Source organism: Triticum aestivum, chromosome 3B (assembly GCF_018294505.1).
Source record: "Triticum aestivum cultivar Chinese Spring chromosome 3B, IWGSC CS RefSeq v2.1, whole genome shotgun sequence".
In the NCBI taxonomy this organism is placed as follows: Eukaryota; Viridiplantae; Streptophyta; class Magnoliopsida; order Poales; family Poaceae; genus Triticum; species Triticum aestivum.
In genome coordinates this window covers 15,155,947-15,180,367 of record NC_057801.1, presented here as the reverse complement: position 1 = coordinate 15,180,367, position 24,421 = coordinate 15,155,947, and the positions used below count along the sequence as shown (strand labels likewise).

The 24,421-nt window shown below is 44.9% G+C and overlaps 2 protein-coding genes across 4 annotated transcripts; one reads left to right on the top strand and one right to left on the bottom strand.

Annotated features, from left to right (window-relative positions):
- The first annotated feature begins 14,759 nt into the window (after positions 1 to 14,759).
- Positions 14,760 to 15,590, top strand: LOC123067150 (uncharacterized). Its single transcript, XM_044490071.1, has one exon. The coding sequence runs from the start codon at positions 14,760 to 14,762 to the stop codon at positions 15,588 to 15,590; it is 831 nt and encodes a 276-aa protein (XP_044346006.1).
- A 1,586-nt stretch (positions 15,591 to 17,176) lies between these two features.
- Positions 17,177 to 20,271, bottom strand: LOC123068283 (F-box/FBD/LRR-repeat protein At5g22660). Of its 3 annotated transcripts, none has more exons than XM_044490813.1 (5): positions 19,952 to 20,271; positions 19,561 to 19,821; positions 18,484 to 19,380; positions 18,231 to 18,377; positions 17,177 to 17,703 (listed from the first exon to the last, which is right to left on the bottom strand). In XM_044490813.1, the coding sequence occupies exons 2-5, from the start codon at positions 19,579 to 19,581 to the stop codon at positions 17,368 to 17,370; spliced, it is 1,401 nt and encodes a 466-aa protein (XP_044346748.1). In that variant the 5' UTR covers positions 19,582 to 19,821; positions 19,952 to 20,271; the 3' UTR covers positions 17,177 to 17,367. The 3 variants fall into 3 exon arrangements, with proteins under 3 accessions (XP_044346748.1, XP_044346749.1, XP_044346746.1); XM_044490814.1 differs by having other exon boundaries at positions 19,561 to 19,812; XM_044490811.1 differs by having other exon boundaries at positions 19,561 to 20,271.
- Between the last annotated feature and the right edge of the window lie 4,150 nt (positions 20,272 to 24,421).

The following is a 24,421-nucleotide window of genomic DNA, read 5'->3' as shown; positions in this document are numbered from 1 at the left end:
GGAGGAGTCACATACCAAGCAACAATCTCCCAAAGCAGTTTTGTGAATGGAGCTTTGAGCAAGGAGATCGAAAATCGCAGCAAAATGAGCTAGAACTCATGCTTGAGCTGGATGAGGATTTTTTTGGGAGGAAGATGGAGTGTGTGGGTGCAGGAATAAGTGGAGGGGGGCCACCGTGGGCCCACAAGGCAGGGGGCGGGGAGTGGGCGTGCCCTGGACCCTCGTGGCCAGGTGCTTTCCCCCCTGCCGTGTTTTCAGTGCCTAAAATCCTCAAATATTCCATAAAAAATCATACTAAATTTGTAGGGCATTTGGAGAACTTTTATTTTCGGGATATTTTTTATTGCATGGATAATTCAGAAAACAAACAGATAATACTATTTTTACTTTATTTATTCTAAATAACAGAAAGTAAAAATAGAGTACAGAAGGTTGTGCCTTCTAGTTTCATCCATCTTATGATCATCAAAAGGAATCCACTAACAAGGTTGATCAAGTCTTGTTAACAAACTCGTTCCGAATAACATGGAACTGGATAAATTTCGAATAACACTAGGTTACCTCAACGGGGATATGAACATCCCCAACAATAAGAATATCATACTTTTTCTTGATAGTAGGGAGAGGAAATTCAAAACCTCCAATAATGATAGTTGGAATTTTTCCAATGGAATTGATGCTATGAACTTGAGGTTGTTTCCTCAGAAAGTGTACCGTATGCTCATTACCATTAACATGAAAAGTGACATTGCCTTTGTTGCAATCAATAACAGCCCCTGCAGTATTTAGAAAGGGTCTACCAAGGATAATCGACATACTATCATCCTCAGGAATATCAAGAATAACAAAGTCCATTAAGATAGTGACATTTGCAACCACAACAGGTACATCCTCACAAATACCGACATGTATAGCAGTTGATTTATCAGCCATTTGCAAAGATATTTCAGTAGGTGTCAACTTATTCAATTCAAGTCTACGATATAAAGAGAGAGGCATAACGCTAACACCGGCTCCAAGATCACATAAAGCAGTTTTAACATAATTTCTTTTAATGGAGCATGGTATAGTTGGTACTCCTGGATCTCCAAGTCTCTTTGGTATTCCACCCTTAAAAGTAGAATTAGCAAGCATGGTGGAAATTTCAGATTCCGGTGTCTTTCTTTTATTTGTAATGATATCCTTCATATATTTAGCATAAGGATTTACTTTGAGCATATCAGTTAAGCGCATACGTAAGAAGATAGGTCTAATCATTTCAGCAAAGCGCTCAAAATCCTCATCATCCTTTGTCTTGGATGGCTTAGGAGGAAAAGGCATGGGTTTTTCAACCCATGGTTCTCTTTCTTTACCGTGCTTCCTAGCAACAAAGTCTCTTTTATCATAACGTTGATTCTTTGATTGTGGGTTATCAAGATCAACAACAGGTTTAATCTCTACATCATTATTATTGCTAGGTTGAGCATCAACATGAACATTATCATCAACATTATCACTAGATTCATGTTCATCACCAGATTGTGTTTCAGCATCAGAAACAGAAATATCATTGGGATTCTCAGGTGTGTCTGCAACAGGTTCACTAGAAGCATGCAAAGTCCTATCATTTTTCTTTTTCTTCTTTTTAGAAAGACTAGGTGCCCCTAAATTATTTCTCTAAGAATCCTGCTCGATTCTCTTAGGTTGGCCTTCAGGATACAAAGGTTCCTGAGTCATTCTACCAGTTCTAGTAGCCACTCTAACAGAAAAATCATGTTTATTATTTAATTCATCGAGTAAATCACTTTGAGCTTTAAGTACTTGTTCTGCTTGAGTGGTAACCATAGAAGCATAGTTGCTAATGAGTTTAAGTTCACCTTTAACTCTAGCCATATAATCAGTCAAGCGTCCTATCATGAAAGCATTAATCTTTAATTCTCTACCAACATAAGCATTAAAACTTTCTTGCCTAGCCGTAAAATCATCAAATTCATCTAAACATTGGCTAGGAAATTTAGTAGACGGGATATCAACCTTATCATATCTATCAAGAGAATTTACCTTTACTACCTGTGTCGGGTTATCAAGACAACGTGTTTCTTCAACAGGCGGTATATTAAGACCATGTATTTATTCAATAGGAGGTAAATTCTTAACATCTTCAGCTTTAATCCCTTTTTCTTTCATAGATTTCTTTGCCTCTTGCATATCTTCAGGACTAAGAAATAGAACTCCCCTCTTCTTCGGAGATGGTTTAGGAATAGGCTCAGGAGTTGGCTCAATTGGCTCAGGAATTGGCTCAGGAAGGGTCCAATTATTTTCATTAGTCAACATATTATTCAATAGTAATTCAGCTTGGTCGACTGTTCTTTCCCTCAAAACACAACCAGCACAACTATCCAAGTGGTCCTTGGAAGCATCGATTAGTCCATTATAAAAGATATCAAGTATTTCATTTTTCTTAAGAGGATGATCAGGCAAAGCATTAAGTAATCGGAGAAGCCTCCTCCAAGCTTGTGGGAGACTCTCTTCTTCGATTTGCACAAAATTATATATTCCCCGCAAGGCAGCTTGTTTCTTATGAGCAGGGAAATATTTAGCAGAGAAGTAATAAATCATATCCTGGGGACTACGCACACAACCAGGATCAAGAGAATTAAACCAAGTTTTAGCATCACCCTTTAATGAGAATGGAAATATCTTAAGGATATAATAATAGCGAGACTTCTCATCATTAGTAAACAGGGTGGCTATATCATTTAACTTGGTAAGATGTGCCACAACAGTTTCAGATTCATAGCCGTAAAAAGGATCAGATTCAACCAAAGTAATTATTTCAGGATCAACAGAGAATTCATAATCCTTATCGGTAACAAAGATAAGTGAAGTAGCAAATGCAGTGTCATATTTCATTCTAGCATTCAGAGTTTTCTGTTTAAGTTTAGCTAGTAACTTCTTAAGATCAGATCTATCATTGCAAGCAAAAAGATCTCTAGCAGTTTTCATCCATAACATAACCCTCGGGAACAACAGGCTATCCATACTTAGGGGGAGAACCTTCATCATCACTATCATCAATAATTTCATCTTCAATAACTTCATTCTCTCTAACCCTAGCAAGTTGTTCATCAAGATATTCACCCAATGGCACAGTAGTATCAAGCATAGAAGTAGTTTCATCATAAGTATCATGCATAGCAGAAGTGGCATCATCAATAACATGCGACATATCAGAATTCATAGCATTAGCAGGTTTAGGTGTCGCAAGCTTACTCAAAACAGAAGGAGAATCTAGTGCAGAGCTAGATGGCAGTTCCTTACCTTCCCTCGTAGTTGAGGGGAAAATCTTAGTTCTTTCGTCTTTGAAGTTCCTCATAGTGATCAGCAGATATAAATCCCAAGTGACTCAAAGAATAGAGCTATGCTCCCCGGCAACGGCCCCAGAAAATAGTCTTGATAACCCACAAGTATAGGGGATCGCAACAGTTTTCGAGGGTAGAGTATTCAACCCAAATTTATTGATTCGACACAAGGGGAGACAAAGAATATTCTCAAGTATTAGCTGTTGAGTTTTCAATTCAACCACACCTGGATAACTTAGTATCTGCAAAAAAATATTTAGTAGCAAAGTAGTATGATAGTAATGGTAACAGTGGTAAAAGTAACGATAGCAGTTTTGTAGTAATTGTAATAGTAGCAACGAAAAAGTAAATAAGCAAAGCACAATATGTGAAAAGCTCGTAGGCATTGGATCAGTGATGGATAATTATGTCAGATGCAATTCATCATGTAATAGTTATAACATAGGGTGACACAGAACTAGCTCCAGTTCATCAATATAATGTAGGCATGTATTCCGAATATAGTCATACATGCTTATGGAAAAGAACTTGCATGACATATTTTGTCCTACCCTCCCGTGGCAGCGGGGTCCTAATGGAAACTAAGGGATATTAAGGCCTCCTTTTAATAGAGTACCAGACCAAAGCATTAACACATAGTGAATACATGAACTCCTCAGACTACGGTCATCACCGAGAAGTATCCCGATTATTGTCACTTCGGGGTTGTCGGATCATAACACATAATAGGTGACTATAGACTTGCAAAATAGGATCAAGAACTCACATATATTCATGAGAACATAATAGGTTCAGATCTGATATCATGGCACTCGGTCCCTAATGACAAGCATTAAGCATAGCAAAGTCATAGCAACATCAATCTCAGAACATAGTGTATACTAGGGATCAAACCCTAACAAAACTAACTTGATTACATGGTAAATCTCATCCAACCCATCACCGTCCAGCAAACCTACGATGGAATTACTCACGCACGGCGGTGAGCATCATGAAATTGGTGATGGAGGATGGTTGATGATGACCACGGCGACGAATCCCCCTCTCCAGAGCCCCGAACGGACTCCAGATCAGCCCTCCCGAGAGAGATTAGGGCTTGGCGGCGGCTCCGTATCGTAAAATGCGATGAATGTTTCTCTCTGTTTTTTTCTCCGTGAAACGGAAAATATAGAGTTGGAGTTGAGATCGGTAGAGCTTCAGGGAGCCCACGAGACAGGGGGCGCGCCCAGGGAGTGGGGGTGCCCCCCACCCTCATGGACAGGGTGTGGGCCCCCCCCCCCCCCACCCTCATGGACAGGGTGTGGGCCCCCCTGGCCTTGATTCTTTCGCCAGTATTTTTTATATTTTCCAAAAGTTATCTCCGTGGATTTTCAGGTCATTCTGAGAACTTTTTTTTCCCGCACAATAAACAACACCATGGCAGTTCTGCTGAAAACAACATCAGTCCGGGTTAGTTTCATTCAAATCCTGCAAGTTAGAGTCCAAAACAAGGGCAAAAGTGTTTGGAAACATAGATACGTTGGAGACGTATCAAGGTTCAACTCCGGTCACCCCCCAAGCCGCACCTCCTCCTCCACAGCTGCTCCTCCTCCTCACCACCACCTACTGCCCAACCCCACGTCCTCCTCCCCACCATGGCTACTCCACCCCAAATGCATCAAAAACTATCCCATAGCAAGAAAAAACACCGTAGGCCGTCGAGGATTGCTATGATCTATCGATTATGTGGCTTGGATGTGAAAATGGGTGGCAAATGGAGAAGATCGGCGTGGGGTGGCGACCTACAGAGAAGAATAAGAGAGAGAAAGGAGAGAAAGAAGAACATAGGCGAGAGGAAGAAGACGGGCGCGGCTGGCTTATCCAACCTTTTCGGTCGATGGGTGGCTGAAGACCACTTCGGCCTCTGTGTGGCCGAAAACGGCCCATTTCTGTCGACTGGTGACCGAAGCTACTATTTTCGGCCGGGCCACCACCGACGCCATGTCTTCGGCCCAGAAGAGCCCTTCTTCAGTCAACCGCAGGCCGACGACCCCTTTTTGGCCAAATGGTGGCCGAAAACTCCCTTTTCGGCCCACGCGAGGCCGACAGGGGCATACTTTTGATTTTTTTGCATTGTGTCCTATAGTTTCTGAATTTGCTTCAAAAACGTGATAGTTTTGAAATAAAATCTAGCTCCTGATTCATGCGCCAGACTGTGGGCTACTCCATTGGCGTTTTTAGCAACTTTTTAGTTTCTTGGATCAGCGGACCAAGATGAGAGAGGTTCTTTCAGGGCAGTTTACACATGCTCACTACCCCTTTGTTATCCATGTCAACAACGAGCACATCTATCTCCATTGCTAACTGCACCGCACGTTTGCAAGCTAGAATTTCCGTCAGGTCCGGATTAGAGATAGCATGGAAAAAATGACACCTGTGGTTGCGGAGTACCACCCGGACGCCACGACTATTTAACAAAAAACTACCACATTCCGTCGATCTGTGCCTACAAACTACCACTTTACAATTTTATGCCGAAAACTACCACTTTTTAAAAAAAAAATTATAGTAGATCGAGTGAGATTTTAGTATTGCAGTCAGTTTATGGATTGGCCAGTCCTCGGATTTTAGTAATCCAGGGTTCATCAAACAACTTAGTCACTTATGCAACAACAAAAAAGCAAGGAAATGGTAACAAGGCACTATTATACTGAATAATCATACACCACAAGGCACTGTTCCATTTTAGAAAAATGAAGGATAAGCAATTAGCCACACAACTGATTAAAAAGATAAGCATCAAGATAGCAAGTTGACCATGTTGTAAAACCCGAATTAATCAGTAAATCCAGCAAGGCCAGGCCACACCTGGAGCTTGGCCGAGTCACTGATGTGGCGTCTACAACACCAGCACCACCAGCTAGTTAACCTAACATCCCAGCCACACCCCAACAACCACAACCAACTCCTCGAGCTTGAGGGTGTGAGCCATATAATCATAAGAGGAGCCGGTACATGCTATATCTAACTAAGAATGGTCTACTTGTATGCAGAACACATTTGCATACGCATGCACTTGCTATTCACATGAGCACAATTGCTATGAACCCAGAGAGATCACCACAGCCATGGCTCGATGGCCACATGCTTAGAACCAGAGGGCGGCGGGGAGAGAAGGTGGAGGAGCTCACCGTGCCGGTTTGGTAGCCTATGCCTAACAGCACCGCCGCGGCATGGCAGCAGGGACAATGGAAGATGCCAAGGCCGAAAACTGGGCATACCACCGTGTACCTTGCCTGTTTGACAACACAAGACAAAATATTTATCATGAATCCCTGGAAAGCTTCTCTACCAGTTCACACAAGTTCCCCATGCATAATCACAAGTACACGATCAACAGCCGCATTTCCCAAGTAAAAGAGCAAGGCTCCCAACGAGTACATTCACATTATACTAAAGGACTGCAAACACCTACTTTACTGGTAGTATAGATTAACACAACATTTAGGTTCAACTAGCATCATATAAAGGACCATTTCAACAGGCAACTAGAGAAATACATCAATGACATCAATCAATCAATCAATCAAACAGTAAACCAAGACCACATAAGGCATTGCGTGAAGAAATGTCCTAAACCTCTAGAACAAATAACTGTTCCAAATTGAAAAATCTGTGCAGTGGAGAAGTGAAAAGGGGAAATAATGCTTTGTTGATTCATTACATCCACAAGTCAATCCAATTACTCCATGCACTTGTTGCACTGAGTAATTGGATTCAGTACATCCACAAGCAGCAAAAGAAGCAAACCCATGACTTGGCTAGAAAATTTGACAAGCCAGGGAACCACACCTGCCAAACTAAATCAAAGAGAGCGAGACATGGGGAGGAGAAGAGAGGGAGTGGACCTTGACAAGCTCCATGGCGTCGGCGTCCGCATCTGAAGTGCAACACATGCAACAAATCAAGAATGCCACAAATCCCAGAATTTACAAAGGAAATTGGTAAAGCACAAAGACATGCAGATAAATTGGGTGTCTAGTTCCACTCCGTTGATCAAAATATAGAGATAATATTTACATGTGACAGCCATATATGCAAATTCACAGCACTAGCAGATGGGTCAATAGAACTAGCTAGGACTGGAAATTAAAGTCCATAATTTCTCTGTTGGTTACATATGATAAGTTTGGACAAGCAACATTAATTCTGCTGGCTATTTCGAGTTAGAGCTATATCAAGAACTATCAACAGTTTAACACAGTAGCTAATGAAAAATTAAGAAATGAAAAGCACCAACCACCTACATTACATTGGTAAATGGAAATTTTGTTGCTTTGGGTGGAGTAGACAAAGACAAAACATTTCCACTGCCTATCTATGCTTGATTGCGCGTCTTACCTTTCATTCAGCCTTTCTTTCAAGGAAGAAAGAAACATGACGACTCCTGGGAATGGGAAGCCACCAGGCAGGCACTCCATCTCCTCTTGGCCTTTTTCACAGGCAGCCTGTTGCAGGATCACAAGTTCGAACACATATTATGATTAAGATAAAAAAAGTGGATCATTTCCCCCCAAAAAAGTAGTTCTTATGGCTGCGATTAAACAAAGAGAAATAATATCATTTTGTACACCGATCTAATGCATGGCCCTAAAAGAACATTTTTTCTCATTACATCCAGCAAGACAATGATGTAGTAAATACACAACCAAACCATCAACTTTATCTTTACATACAGGTCATACATATCATAAGCGGATGCTTGTAATCACGCTTATAGAAAGGAAATTAACATAGCAACCACAAATACATGACTAAGCATCATAGAGTGAGCAAGCTCATTTCAATACAGAAGCACGAGGTTCTCATTGCTACTTAACAGTGACTAGAGATAAGATGGCCGGAAGACCAGCACCACAGGCAACATGACCACATAACTGAGCCGTCGATCGTTGTCTTGATGCTCAGCACCACAATCAGCCACATCTCGATGTCTGAATAATCTCAAGGCACAAGGGGTAGGAGACAAGGAACTCACCAGAACCGAGGACAATCGACTACACACGGCTGGCATGTTTCAACTTCCCTTCCCTCTGCCCGTGACTTCTAGGTTTTCCCCCCTTTAGCTTTGAACTCATTGTAACCACCAATCAGGTCTCTCTAAATGAACAAAACACAAAACAAAACAAAAAGTAACCGAGGAATGTCCATTGCTCTAAACATCTATTCAGGGTAGATAAAAGCTATGCATCACTCATATAATTGGTAACATAATAGCAGTCACTACAGAACAGTGCACCACAGGCACCATGACCACATAACCAAGCTTCAAATCAATGGCTCAATGGTCTACCGCACAATCAGCCACGGCTCGATGGCCGGACAATCTCAGTGCACAAGGGAGTGAGAGAGAGAGAGGAAACCACAAACTCATCAGAACCATGGACGAGACTATCACCACCGCGTTGAGCTGTGAGGGAAGCAGAGTAGTGGCCGAGAAGGAGGTAGTCCACCAAAGCCATAGTAGCAGGACACGGAGGTTACGATAGTGACAGTTCAGTACCAACCACACAGCCACCATTGGGCACCTTTAGTGGCTAAATTAGATCTCACACGGGCCGCTCATACAATCTCTTCTACCTGTGTGAGGAAACTACATATAGGAAAAAGAGCAAATAGGACCACAAACAGTAAATGGGACCACAAACTTATCAAGATTTCGTTAGGCTAACCAATCAATAATAATTTGAGTCAAATGATAGAAGCACATTGTAACCACAACCTGAGGGAATGTAACACGGGCATCTTCCAGAAACTATTTAGCTTCATCCACTGCAGTGGTACTTTAATCAATGACAATCCTTGCAATCTCACTACCACCTGAAAAACAAGCAAAATTTTGAAATCTTTGAAAACTGGAGAAGTGGATCAGGATCTCTAATCTCCAGTACCACTAAATGTCGGAACTGACTGATTCTATAGGAAAGCAAACCCTACTTAAGAGCATCTCCAGCCGCGCCCCCAACAACCCCCCTAGGCGATTTTTCAGCGCCGACAGCCAAAAATCGGCCCAGTCGCGCCCCCAGGAGCCTGTTTTTGCCGATTTGGGCCGAAATTGGCGCCGACGGACCCAGGCTGAACCCGGCACGCTGGGGGCGCTGGGGCAAGTGTTTTTGGCAAAAGAACAGCGGGCCCGCAGAGTCAGCGACCCCCGAGTCTCATTGTCCTCATCACCTCGGTTTCCCTCGGGGAGTTAATGCGAAGGCTGCGACATGTCAGCCTTCCATTGATTCCTCACGGGCGGCGCGGCCATTGATTCCTCACAGACGGCACTCCCTCTCCCACCACGCGTACACACGACGCCCATCCCCCCTGGCCGCTATAAAGCCATGCCTCCCCTCGCCTGTGACCACACACCGCCCACAGCCGCCGAGCTCTACCTCTCTCTCCCCGTGCGGAGCCGCCGCCGCCGTTCCTTCCGTCTCTCCCTATGCCCAGCCGCGACGATGGGCGAGCATTTCCCCAGCGATGGCGCGGCGGCCAATGGCTTTGGCCGCCGCACGTTGCATGAGTGGGAAGCCCACTTGCTGTTCGAGGCGAACATCCTGACGCCTCCTAACATGCGCGCACCGGGGCGGTGGAAGCTCAGCACCGGTGGCGTCGCCATCCCCCCGCTGCCCGACATCGACGTGCGCCCCGACTACTTCGCCGATGAGGTCGACCGTGTGCGGGTGTCGCTGATGGAGGAGCAGCAGGCCCTCCCGCAGTACGCCACCAGCAACCACGAGGCGTGGGCGGAGTACTTCTAGCACCGGCAAGCGCAGCGGCTCGCCTCCACCAACGGGGCGCCAGTGGTGCGGGGCACCAAGAACAGCGAGGGGTGCCGCCTGTGGTTGGGCGCCCCGGCCGCATGCTCCACGCCGTTCTCCGGCACCTCAAGGGCGGCAACGACCCGCCGATGATGTACCCTGCCGCCCCGGTCCGGAGCGGCGGCCAATGGATGCTGATGAGGACGGCGTCCTCTTCTTCTTCCTCCTCCCGCTCCTCCTCCTCTGGGTTGCCGGCGCTGTTCAGCGTCAAGGCCGAGCCCGCGGAGACACCGCTCGGCCGGCGCACCCGTACCGCCGGCATCGTCATCAACGAGGGCGGGCGCGCCTCCTCCTCGACTCCTCCCCACTTCGTCAAGCCGAAGACGGAGCCGGCCGCCGTGAAGACGGAGCCCGGGCTCGCCTCCGTGAAGACACAGCTAGGGCTTGCCTCCGTGAAGACACAGCCAGAGCTCGCCGCCGTGAAGACGGAGTCGGTGCTCTTCGAGGCGGCGGCATTGAAGTGGGCGCGCGAAGACTGGGCGTGGATGGAGCTGGAGCGCCAGTGCCGCGCCTTTGAGCAGTTCACCTCTCGGCGCTGTGGCCGCGATTAGGGAGGCGTCGTCATCCTCAATGACGACAACGATGACGACGCGCCGCCACCGGTCCGCCGAGGCGACCCCGGGCAGGGGTCGAGCAGGTGAGGCCGTGTGAAGGAGGAGAATGACGACGATGACAACGACGATGGCGGCGACGACGGCGACTTCGCCCTGCTCAGCGCGCTCTTCGGCCTGTAGTTGCGGCCTTTGTTTTTTTAAGTATTTCAGTTTCCTATGTAAAGAACTATTTAAGTCACCTAAGTAATGTCATGTTTGCCAAATTTTAGCCGAAACTATGTCCGGTTTGCCGAATTTTAGCTGAATTCCTTTTCAAAAAATGTTAAAAGACGCCTTCTGAAGGCGACCATGGGGCCGGCGGCTGGGAAGCCGAAAGCCTCCACGCCGATTTTAGCGCCGGTACGCTCCCAAGCGACGATTTTATGAGCCGCCTGGGGGCCAACGGCTGGAGATGCTCTAAGGTAAGTACCACATGCTCTTCCCACTGTTAACTTCAACAATGGATAACTTCAACAATGGACACCTACGCCACGAATATGTTCTAGTACCCGCACATAGCATTTCCCATATCCGGCCTAGATATGGGCTAAATATGAGGGTGTCCCAGTCAACCCACACGTATAGGGGCAATACTATAGATGCTCTAAGTGGCCATGTAGCCTACCCGGTTTGCTACTTCTTTTCTCTCAATTTTTCTTCTCTCCCACATGACCACGATATTACCATTCCGATGAACCCTGGCATGATTATAGCAAAATACATAACATTTATGATATTAATAAATAAAATATGAAACTATATGTCGTGACGGATCTAATTATAACAATTTGGTATTGAACATTTCTTTTTCTGTAAAGTTGGTCAAAGTTAGAGATGTTTGACTTTTTAAAAAACAAACTAATACACCTTACATCAATTTTGAAGGCTTTGGGACCATGCACACTAGGCGGTGTTCAAATATCTTTGACCATATGGGATCCACATTACCAGGCTCGCATCACCATGCAAAATAATTATGAAAGGAAAATCAAGAAAAAAATAACAAAACGAGCATGAGTGGCGCTGATAGAAAATGAGCAGTCCCAGCATGAATTAAACGAGAACTACACATTGTTTATATATAGTAACACTATTCATCATCCAGGGTGCAGAATAATTATTCTTCACCCGAGGTAATCTTACGATCATTTCATAAATAAATTATGTTTCTAATACAAATAGTTACAGTCATATTGATTCACTGCATAAAATTTGGCATAAAAAAAGGTCAGAAGACCAAAAAATTTACATTTTATGTACAATTTACACTATGTTTTTACATTTGTAATTTACGTAACATCAAATATTTTTTACGGTGATTATATATTTTCTTACATTCTCTTTTTACATGTAAAATAAGACAAAATTTACGGAAAGTAAAATTACGGTGCGTTGATGTTAAAAATAGACGGGGTGAAGAATAATTATTCCTCACCCAGAGTGACGAATAGCGCGATATATATAGGTAAAATGTTTGGGGCACCTAGGTGCCTGGGCACCTAGGCCCATGGTGCATACCTATCCGTGCATGATGTTCCTTTCTTGAAATAGATGTTTCCAATTTTTGTTTGCATGCACTCTGATTGGTTTCCAAAAAAGTAATTTTTTTCGTAAGCAACATTCTGTTCCAAAATATCTCGAGTACGGATACACACCTAAGATATTTTAGGTTATGTATATATATACCTACTGATTTATTCAAGGTATTAGACATTTATTTCCGGTAGTGTATATTTCTAGTGATATAGACCTACTGATGTATATAACTCATATATTTTGGGTTATGTATATACCTACTGATGTATATACCTAAGATATTTTGGATTATGTATATACCTGCTGATATATACCTACTGATGTATATACCTACTAACGAAATTCATGTGTCCAACACTCATATTTTTTTGAATTAACACTTGTATTTTCTAATGATGTACTTTCAAGGTATTCGTCACTTATTTATTTTAGTAGAAGAACGTCCGTGCGTTGCAACGGGGCCACATTAACTTTAAGTGTTCAATATTAATTATGTTAATATTACATTTAATATTCTCACACATATCAAGTGACACTGGTGACCTTTTTTACCATCAAAACCTCACACACATACACTCTCCGCACCTCTTCCTCACTCTCTCTCCCCCTCTCCCCCCCTCTCTCTCTCTCTAACACATATACACATATCCATCTTACTGGGTATGGGACCATAATCCATCTATTTCACACACACGCTAGTGCATAACAATATGGATTATGTGTATTATATTTGCCACCACAACTGAGGGAATTTATTTCATGTAAATCGGCCAGCCACAGCTCCGTGACAAACAATACATATAAATTCTCAGCGTTATTTTTATGTAATATGCATTATCTTTATACTATTTCTTGTCCGCGATTAAACTATTACTTGAACTTACTACCACCAAATGATCTCTCTCTCTCTCTCTCTCTCTCTCTCTCTCTCTCTCAGACACACACACTCACACACACTCCCTGATATTATAGGACCAAAAACTTTTACCAATTACCATACTGTAGAACACCACACTTCTCACTGCATCGATGGGCGTTGGGTGGTGTCTCTTGGTCACCTGGCGTCCTCTAATTCTGCGCCACCATCTCGATTATCTCCCTTGGCGCCGAATTGTAAACACCTGCCCTCCTTCTCCTCCTTCTCTGTGCTCCACAACACCCGAGCTGACCGCGAATCAAATCTGGACTGCTGGTACGGGCGCCCATGAGCTAATACAACGATTCTCAATCAGACATGACAAGAATGTAAAAAAGAGCACATACCTTGATGCGGAAACTGCTGCCGCCTACCAAGTGAAGACCAGCAGGTGCGCTGCTCCGTCGTGGACCTGTGCTGGCTTGAGTCCATGTCCGTCGTTGGCCGCTGCTCGCATTCGTCCCACCCATCGCCCAAGCCGGCGTTAGGAGCAAACTCAATAGCCTTGCCCGCCTTAATGGTTCCACACCACGAGATCGAATCAAGCATCATAGAGTTCGGGGAGGAGTAGCATTTCCACCGTCAGCTCCTTGTTGATGTATCAGCGTAGAGTGCGGGGAGGACACGGAACGTAAATACCTGGGTTTAGCGCTAGTGGCGGGAACGACCGACACGGCCTCCTTGCGCCGCACCTTGCTGCCCGCCCTGCTCTGGGGATCCTAGCACCCTGCCCTAGGGTTACTCGCTGGCGGCGGCTGCGGCGGCGTTTCCCTCAAGAAAAAAAGCACGTCTCATGTCCGGCTCATGCAGGAATCCATCACCAAGTAGGATCAGTAGTTCCGTCCCGAGTCGGTTATGTTGCAAGTCCTAGCTAGGGAAATACCCAATGGTTCCTGGTTGTATATGCACCCTATATGGGATTTTTTTAATATTTTTTAAAAAAGTCAAAATAGGTAAGAACTATTTTGACAAAACAATTGACTTACTTTTGCACTGGTATATACACTTTCACAAAAAAAACAAAAGTTGACATCACAACAAAAAAGACAAAATTTATTTGCTATTATAGGTCACTATTCACACTATTTTAGCTAAAAAATTGTCTTTTTCGAAAAGAAGTCAAAGGGATTTTTTTTGTGTGTGGATTTTTTCACACGGGTACAGCAAAAGGTCAAGTTTATTTCAAAAATATTTTCAGGAATTTTTGACTTTTGTTTGAATTACTAATTTTTTCCCATATAGGGTGTATATGTCCCCATAGACCACAAATCCTCCTCCGTCCTAGCTATAGCTATATATACGTATTACCCTGCACCCCTATAAACAGTACACCCAGAGACCAATAGAAAGATCAGCGGGCACGAGGCATGCCCGTGTGTATCAATTGCTTGCGCGTATCCGTGTTGCTTCTAGTAGATCGATACTACATCAACCGTGGTTAGCCAGCTACGTCCAATCTATTCGAGTGTTTTCATTTTTCTGGTATATACTTCAGAATTCACTAATTCAGTCAGTCGGGGGCTGGATGTCTAAGCAAAGAAGGCAGGGCGAACAGGATGAGGCCAACTACTACCACGACCACAGCGGCAACAAGGAGAAGAGTCTCTATCTGGTTCTAGACGACTGGCACAAGGGCTTCACCATCCGCAAGATCAATGCCGACAGTCCCGACCTCAGTGCCTCCCTTGTCCTCCGGCTAGTGTCACCTGAGCGTGGCCGTGCCATGAAGTTCGCAGCCCTGGGCGGCTACATCATCGCCACGAGCAACATACATGCCGGAACCCTCTTCTACGACACTGACACCGTCGCACTGGCCGTCGGCCCTCCCGTTCCAGACGCACTGCTTTGTGGCTCCAACACCTTCCTGACCTCCGGCGCCGGTGACACGCTGTTCGCGTTCGCCTTCCACTTCATGGAGCGGCATGTGTCCTTTGAGGCGATGGCGAAGCCGCCACCGACGGAAGACGACGACCTGCTGCCCACCGACTGGTCCTGGAGAAGCATGCCGACGCCCTTCACTAAGGACGAGATGATTTTCTCCTACGCGCTGCACCCGGACGGGCGCACCATATTCGTGTCCTCGTGGAGCAGGGCGGTCTGCGGCACGTACTCCGTCGACACCAGGAGCTGCAAGTGGAGGCGCCATGGGGAGTGGATGCTGCCTTTCAGAGGCCGAAGCTACTTCGATGCCGAACTAGACGCATGGGTCGGGCTGCACGAGGACGGCTACATCTGCTCCTGCCAGGTTGCCTCCCGCAGCGGCGGCACCACGCAGCAGCCGGAGTGGAAGATGGCCGACAAGCGTAGGATGTGGATCCCGTGGCATCAGCTGGAGTTTCGCCTGCGTCGGATGTGACGGCGCGGGCGGAATATCGAGGAGTCGCCGGCGTCGGCCAGGTCCTGGGGCACAGAGGAGTCCTCCTAGTCAAAGAGACCGGAGAGAAGAAGATGATGGCGACGCGAGGACACATGAGGGCAGGCGTCGAGAGGATCGGCCGTCCAGGCTCGTGAGGAGGGCAGCGATGGGAGGAACGCGTTAATGGTACCGTGTACAAAAATCCCATCAAAGCAAGTAAAATATACCATCGATGCTTAATTGATTCTTATTTAATTTTTATAGGCATTTTCGGATTTGTAGGGCATGTGCCCACGATCCTCGCACGCCGTACCTTTTTTTGACGTGTATGATTCATGTAAGGAAATATCCCATCAATGTAAGAAAATATCCCATCAATGCTTGATCGATTGTGATTAATTTTTTTATATGGTAACTAATCCGATGGGTTTATGTGGGCGGTGAAGCGAAAAAGCAGGTAGGAGGGGAGACGAAAAATAACCGGTCAGAAAAAAAAATGAATTGATTGTTGCCTTGTACGTTTGGTTTTGGTATTTGAAGATTGATTACCATCTGTTAATTGGGTTACCAAAGAATAAATCAATCATCATATGTGAATTCATTGTGTTACCAAATAAACGTTGGGTTTGTCCGGCCAGTAGGAGGGGGGCGAATAAAAAGCCGACGAAAAAAAACTGACGAAATTGGGAGGTGGGAGGGAGGACGAAAAAAACCAGCGAAAAATAACCGGCGAACTATTCACCAACTGCTCCATTAGAAGTAGAGATTGATGGGACGCACTTTTTGAAGACTAGTTTTCCTATTCTATGTAAGGTGATAAGATAATCTAAAACGATATCCTAATTATTTTTACTTTTTTGGACATATACATACCATGTAGACATCCAGACCCGATATGTTTACATACATATACCTAATATAATGTACCAACATCTGGGTTTTTAATACACGTATTGCCTTCAAGACATACCCCGAAAATTTTGTAGTTTTAGTGGTAACCCAAAAATAATAATATACCTTTTTTTGAATATAAAGTATATGCTTGAAGACATACCCATTAATGGTATTGGACACATACCCCAAAATGACATACTTTGAAAGGAGACGTGCTCAAGGACACGTACGTTTTATACCCGTACATACATGGGTATTTTTCCATGGAGACAAAAGATAACCATACCTTATATACCCAAGACGATGATATACCTAAGTATATAACTGTATATATGGCTTCGTGTTTGATTATGTAAAAAGAAAGTAATGCATGAATAAGAGAGAAAGAAGGGCACGTGTCATGAAGCATGCATGGCCTTAATGAACCGTTAATCGGTGATTTCTCTATCTTTCCTAGTCTGGGCATTAAGTGTCCATATAAAGCAATAATTAGCAATAATTCTTTCCTAATAAAAAAGTTAACAATTTTCAATTATTGTTAATACTAGTCACACATGCACACATCTCAATGTAATCCAACGTTTTCTAGGCAAGGTGCCCAGACACCTAGGTGTCCCATATGGGCGTCCTATATAAAATACAAGACATACATTTTGAAATGCACAGATCAGCACACATAGCCAACTTCAAAGTAAAACATAAACGTACGTATACGGTGCATGAATCATAAATTGCCCACATAGAAAAATATACTTGGCCATAAACAGCTAAAATGCTAAAACAAAATTACAACTGGCAGGGCCCAATGCACAATAGCAAGCACTCTTAACTCGTCGACGTTATCCATCGTTATTGTCTCTTCATTATTCTTGGACTATGTCCATCATCCGATTATTATATCCGCAGATGAGGAGGATCCATGGGTGAGTTGCTCCCTAATCCGTTGCTTGCTAGCTTCATCTACCAGAAATCTTGGAGGCTCATGATTGTTGGCACTGCACTTGCACGGGTCTTCATCACACAACTCGATTCTCTTCAAGACGACAGCTCGTACCATGACAAGTCTTACATAATTCATCACCTTGTCTTCCTCCTTAAAACCGTTCATCACGAGCAACTTCAAGTTCAAGTACCTTGAATCCTTGGATGGTTCCCACAACACATTGGTCTTCTCAGCACTATCCTCGGTCTTACTGAGTTCACATGAACGCCGAGATAGCTTCATGGACCACAAATAAACAGCACATTACATTAAATGTTGTTATTCGTTTCGATATTAATATCTAAGATATAGAACAGCAGCAATAACAAGAGTCAATACATCCAAGTAAAGAATGATGGGTATAAAGCTAACGACACCCTCTTTGGAACTAGTTTTTGGAATGGCCTATATAGCTGTTTGGAACAAATGAATGATTTCGAGGATTCCCTAGGGACTTGGAGGAATCCAACATGAGATTATACCTCACACGAGTCGTGCATGGACATTATCTGTGAAAAAAACGCTATGCAGCATCGAAGCAAGATTGTACATCATTGCTGTACAATTCATGAGATCTCCCTATTCGTTTATCTCAAAAAGGTCAACATGTGACAGGATAGAGCTGTTGGGTATTTTAAATTTTGATATTACACACTTAAACAGACACGTCGATATTTTTATTGCTGATGGAAACATATCATACAAACAAATTATATCCAGGCCAAGATGTGGGTAAGCTGTAAGAATTGAAGTAACGGACTTACATAAAAGTTCTCCAAGGAAGGTGCACCTTCGAGGATAAACATAGTCCAATTCAGATCGCACTCTGCAAAGATATTGTAAAGATGCGCATCTCTCAGTTTACTGAATATAGGAGTGAGCTGTCGAGAATCTTCAGGTTCAATCCAAATCTGCAGCAGAACGAAGTACATAAATATGAGGAATATGTCATGATGTTAACAGGGACACGTTGAAACAAACAAACATGATGTAGACGAGGAGGGAACTGTAACTTACCATTTGAGTGCGAAAATTCAGATGCAGCATTGACAGGTTTCTGTTACCAGATAGGCACTCGCTCAATGTGAATGGTGTGTGCCAAGAAAGGGCAGGAGAGGCGAAGTATAAATTAACAAGCTGAGGGACATAGCGAAAATACACTGGGGGGTTTTCACCGCACCAGCTATCATAGACCAATTCCAGGAGTTTAGGGGCAGAGATTAGTTCAACTTGTGCACACCCAAAGTCGATAAGTTCAAGTCCTATGAGCTCCGAGCATGGAGCATCTATCTTGAGGACAGGGTCCTGGCCCATTTGACAGGATCTCAAGGAAAGGAGCTTAAGTTTATTGCAAGTGTTGAGGATATTGGGGATATCTGAGTCTTCAAAAGAAAGGCTCCGCAGCGTCAGTTTGGTGAGCAAACTGAAGGGACCAGGCCAAGCATGGAAGAAGGACATAAACCGTTGTCTGAAGAGTACTAGTTCAGCCTCACTTGGACATGCAACATGGCCGGTGGCCGCAAACTCGAGGTATTCCGGTACGCCGATCTTCAGGGCATCCCCGACCGCGTGAGCGATGGAGGACAAGTAAGGGTCTGCTAGGTAGAAGCAGAGCTGCAGGATCCTGATGATCCGATGGCATCCACAAGGCGGCGGAGATAGAAATCTGCTTATCACGTCGGTGTAGTCGGTCATTATCTGATCCACTAGAGTGCCTGGAAAGTATTCAGCATTGATTTGCAGATTCGAGAGCTGATGCGGGAGGTGCCTCCATCGTGTGGAGAGCACGCCGGTCTGAACTGCCGTGGGCGTGTAAAGGCATTCGAGGATTTTGAGCAGAAGATGGTCGGGCAGCGCGCTGATTCTGTCTTCGTTTTCGCTTGCGCTACTAGTGCTATCTTCACCTCTGATGATCTGCAAAAGAGAGTTAAACTAGTAGGATCAAAACAGGGACAGAAGCCATATCTTCAATTCTCCATGGGCAAGGTGAGTAGTAACAGTATAAAAATCTCTAGTAAAGATTAGAAGGCCTACCTTAGTTGATACCCTACTAGTAATAACAAGAAGAAGGCAAAAGGGGTATGAAGAACTTACGGTGTTGCAGGTTGACTCCATGGCGGCTATCTGGAGTAGTTTTTCACTCAATAGATGGACTACTTATTGAGACGGGCGGCGGGCCTTGCAGCTGCTCTCGGGTAACTTACCAAGAACAAGACAGAAACGGGGACTAGGACGAGCCGGATTAGACAATCCTTTGGTTCGGATACCATGAGGAATCCTCCTCCGCAACAGATTTGAACCCAGCGGTCCGGGCTTGTTGGTTGAAGTGAAGATAGGATCCGCCTCCTGCACGGACTAATTGGGCATGAATGAATCAGATCAAAAGGAGCTGGAAGAGAAGCAAAGATGAGTGTGGCGGGGGTGGGTTTGATATCGTGATCTGTTTGGTTCAAAGCAGGGGAACAGGGGAAGGTGGCGCGCGCACCGTCGACGTGCTTGCCCTCCTTGTTTGAAAGAAAGCCAGCCAGGCCAGGCGTTGCTGCTCGCGGCGGTGGAAGGGGAATCGCCGGCGCGGCCGCTCTCGGGTGGGTCTCGTGGTGGAGAACAGTGTCGAGGCGAGCGGAGGAGAGAGAGAGAGAGAGAGAGCGCGGTACAGACGAGTGACGCTATCCCATACCAGTCGATACGGGGTGTTTTGGGGATTCTTGGCCGGCGGCTCACCTGAATTTGGACAACGCACCGAACCAGGGCGACTCTGTTTCTGGCCGCCGGGGGCTGTGGGGTGTCACGGGAGGAAGACGAGGGAAATTCGGGAGAAAGGCGAGATAATTGGGTCGATTCAGTTGCGCCAGCGGTACAAGGTAAACGTAAACAGAAGCAGAAAATGAGGGAGTAGTAATTAATTACACGAATTAATGCATAAACAAATTTGATTACTAGTAGGAGTACTGCAAATGCTCATCACTACTCAATTAATAGTACAAAAACAAAACAAAAATGAATGATCTCTGTGCCGGTTTTTCATCATAGTAGAAAAGTGAGAACCAACTTGTAGTCGGATGGTTAGAAGGACAGTGGTATCTGCACCTCATCACGGTTCAAGTCCTGGTGCTCACATTATTCCTATATTTATTTTAGGATTTTCGGCGATGCGCTTTCAGTGGGAGGAGACGTTCCCATCGACGACGAGGCGCCTACGATGACTTCGTAAATCTCAAAATGATATGCTGGTTCAGTCTCTCGGAGATGCTCATAGGGGTAGCTTGTGCGTGTGTGCGTTTATATGAATGAGTGTATGCGCGTATGTATGAGCGCTTGCGTCTATATTGTGTTCAAATAAAATGTTGAAAAGTCCTCAGGGTGTCCACGTGTAAGTTACCAAATTGGGGCAGTGATTAGTATGTCTGTGAAGGAAATCGAATGGAAAATTCAATTCTCATGGATTGCACGACATATATCTGCCCTTCTGCCACGGTCCACCACCATCGTCGGTCGCGTTGTCAGTGTGGCACGTCCATATCACGTCTGACAGAAAGGTGCGATAGTATCAACAACTCCTGGATTTTACATGATTTTCTTGTTCTCGAATACGTATGACTATGCATATCATTACTCCCATAAATGATGTTGGAGTACCTATATCCCTGATCACCTCGCCGGCGAAGAGGCCCTCCCAACTATCCATTGCCGGTTGGCTTGCCGCAGGGGCCTCTCAAGGTGGCACCTTGGACGGCTCAGCCCCGCGCGACCCAACTGTAAGGTCCATGACATATGGACCGTTGGTGCAAACATGTGGCCATTGTCATTGGGCAGTGTCGGGTGCCAGCCGGGGGCCAAATTCATTGGTTTGACTCTTTTGTGCACGTTTAGCCGCATCTGATCCCTTTTTGGAAAGTTTTTCGGATCTGGCCCTTTTCCTACCGCCACCCGAGCTGGCGGTAGGCTAGAACACCCTACCGCCACCGGCTCTGGCGGTAGGGACCGGGTCAACGTCGACAGCGCCGTCTGCCTGCTGACGTGGATAAGTGGCTACAGCCACTGGCCGTGGCGGTAGGTCTAGGTAGCCTACCGCCAGAGATGGTGGCGGTAGGGTGTTGAATGCACAAAATCAATGGCTGGGGTTAGGTGGGCCCCACAAGCCACTCATTCGCCCCCTAATCCTTTCTTCCCCGAGCTGAGCCCCTCTCCCCCTCTCTCCCCCATCCTAGGGCTCCATCAAATTCCTCTCCATTGCTTGAGTTTTCTCCGGTGGATTGAGGCCATTTTCATCACTCAAGGTACCTCACCCACTCTCTTCTTTTTGGTTGGTTGGAATCAACTTATTTGATGGCATTGATTTCTTTTATGCAAACCCTAGTTGTGCTACTTTTTGTGTGAAATCAATGGATTTGATGGATGGTAGATCTAGATCTAGGGTTTTATATGTGTGATTGACCATGTGTAGTGTGCTAACTTTGTTGTTTGTAGATAGATCTATGGTTATTGTTTTGGTTCTTTCTAGGGTTAGGGTTAGTGTTAAGCAAAGTCATTTTTTAGTTGTTAGGGTTAACCCATGATATTTTGTTCTTTAGTTGTTATTTGTTTTGTTGCTTAAATGTATTGCATAGAACTTTTATCGATCCATGGGATGCACAATGGATATTGTCCCATATTATGTTGCTGGCTATCATTGACATTTTCTAAAATTTATTTAGATGGGCAGTCTCGGGAATCTCCATTATTTGGATAAGGAGACATTTATGAATGGCAATGACGATGAAGGGGAAGAACACATGGTATTTGAGTATAGCCCAACCTATGAGGATGTAGTTGTGAAAGTTAGAAGTGTGTTACATTGGATGGACCCAAGTGATGAGGTTAAACTTATTGGAAGGTATGATGTTGGAGTGGGGGTGAAGTCTCGGTTGAAGAGTATGCCTATCACCTCGGAATTGCATTGGAAGGTGTACAAGGGTAAAGTAGAGCAATCACAAGACAACTCACTTGAATTATTTGCCAACAAGGTTGATGCTCCTCTGCTACAAATTGACTTGAACCGGCATGCCTCCTCCCCAATACATGATGCTAGGGTTGAGGTGTATGTCCCCAATTCTTATAGCCAACCACCAAGTAGTCAATCAAATGAAGCGGAGATGAATGATAGAGCCACAGTAATTGAATACCCAAAGATTCTAGCTATGGATCATGCTGATGATGATGATGCTTATGCGGAAGAAGAAGAAGAGATTCATTACAATCCAATAGGTAACTTGGATGTCATTGCCATCAACAAGACATGGATCGCAGCCTCCCTTATAACCGTATGTGTGGTTATGGCTCGGATGACGAGGGTCCTGAGGAATATTTGGTGGAACTACTATTGGTGGGCGTGGAGGACGGGCGAGTCTTAGAGGCGCCGGTGGAGGTGGTCGTTCTTCCGGTCTTACTAGGACGAGGACGATCGATAGAGGAAGGCCTATTGACGTTTTGCTTAATCTGGATGGTTGAGATAATATGAATGGTACTTGTTGTTTTGTGTAATCACTCTTATTTCATTTTCTCTATTCATTGTGTTGATATCTTTCACTAACAACCACTCATATTTTTGTAGGCATGGCTTCATCCGGTTCCATGACGAGGCCGCCGTGTGCTGATCGTGAAGACATGCCGAACAAGTGGGAGAACGCCAAGCTGGATGAGGTGACGGAAAAAGATATGAAAACTCCATCATGTTGGTGTGGACATGTTTGCAAGGTGAAGGTGTCCACCGACCGCAAGAAGTCATGGACGGAAGGGAGAAGATTCTTTGTGTGTCCCAACTATGCACATGATCAAGGCTTCCAACAAACGCCTATGGCGTACCACCGGTGTGGTCAAAGAGTAATCTCAAATTTTGTCCAACTTCAACTCATAATCCTAACAACAATTTTTTTTATCCTATGCAGTCACCGCTCCTCTTTGCAAGTACTCACATGGATAGATCAAGATGTTTGATACGTCTCCGTCATATCTACTTTTCCAAACACTTTTGCCCTTGTTTTGGACTCTAACTTGTATGTTTTGAATGGAACTAACCCGGACTGATGCTGTTTTCAGCAGAATTGCTATGATGTTGTTTTATGTGCAGAAAATAAAAGTTCTCGGAATGACCTGAAACTCCACAGAATATCTTATAATAAATAATAAAAAATCCTCGCCAAAGATGAAGACCAAGGGAGCCACACCCTGTCCACGAGGGTGGGGGCGCGCCCCTCCCCCCTGGGCGCGCCCCCTACCTCGTGGGCCCCCTGGATGCCCTCCGACGCCAACTCCAACTCCATATATAGGCTTTCGGGGAGATAAAAATCAGAGAGAAAGTTTCATCGCATTTTACGATACGGAGCCGCCGCCAAGCCCTAATCTCTCTCGGGAGGGCTGATCTGGAGTCCGTTCGGGGCTCCGGAGAGGGGGATTCGTCGCCGTCGTCATCATCAACCATCCTCCATCACCAATTTCATGATGCTCACCGCCGTGCATGAGTAATTGCATCATAGACTTGCTGGACGGTGATGGGTTGGATGAGATTTATCATGTAATCAAGTTAGTTTTGTTAGGGTTTGATCCCTAGTATCCATTATGTTCTGAGATTGATGTTGCTATGACTTTGCTATGCTTAATGCTTGTCACTAGGGCCCGAGTGCCATGATTTCAGATCTGAACCTATTATGTTTTCATGAATATATGTGTGTTCTTGATCCTATCTTGCAAGTCTATAGTCACCTATTATGTGTTATGATCTGACAACCCTGAAGTGATAATAATCGGGATACTTCTCGGTGATGACCCTAGTTTGAGGAGTTCATGTATTCACTATGTGCTAATGCTTTGTTCCGGTTCTCTGTTAAAAGGAGGCCTTAATATCCCTTAGTTTCAAATAGGACCCCGCTGCCACGGGAGGGTAGGACAAAAGATGTCATGCAAGTTCTTTTCCATAAGC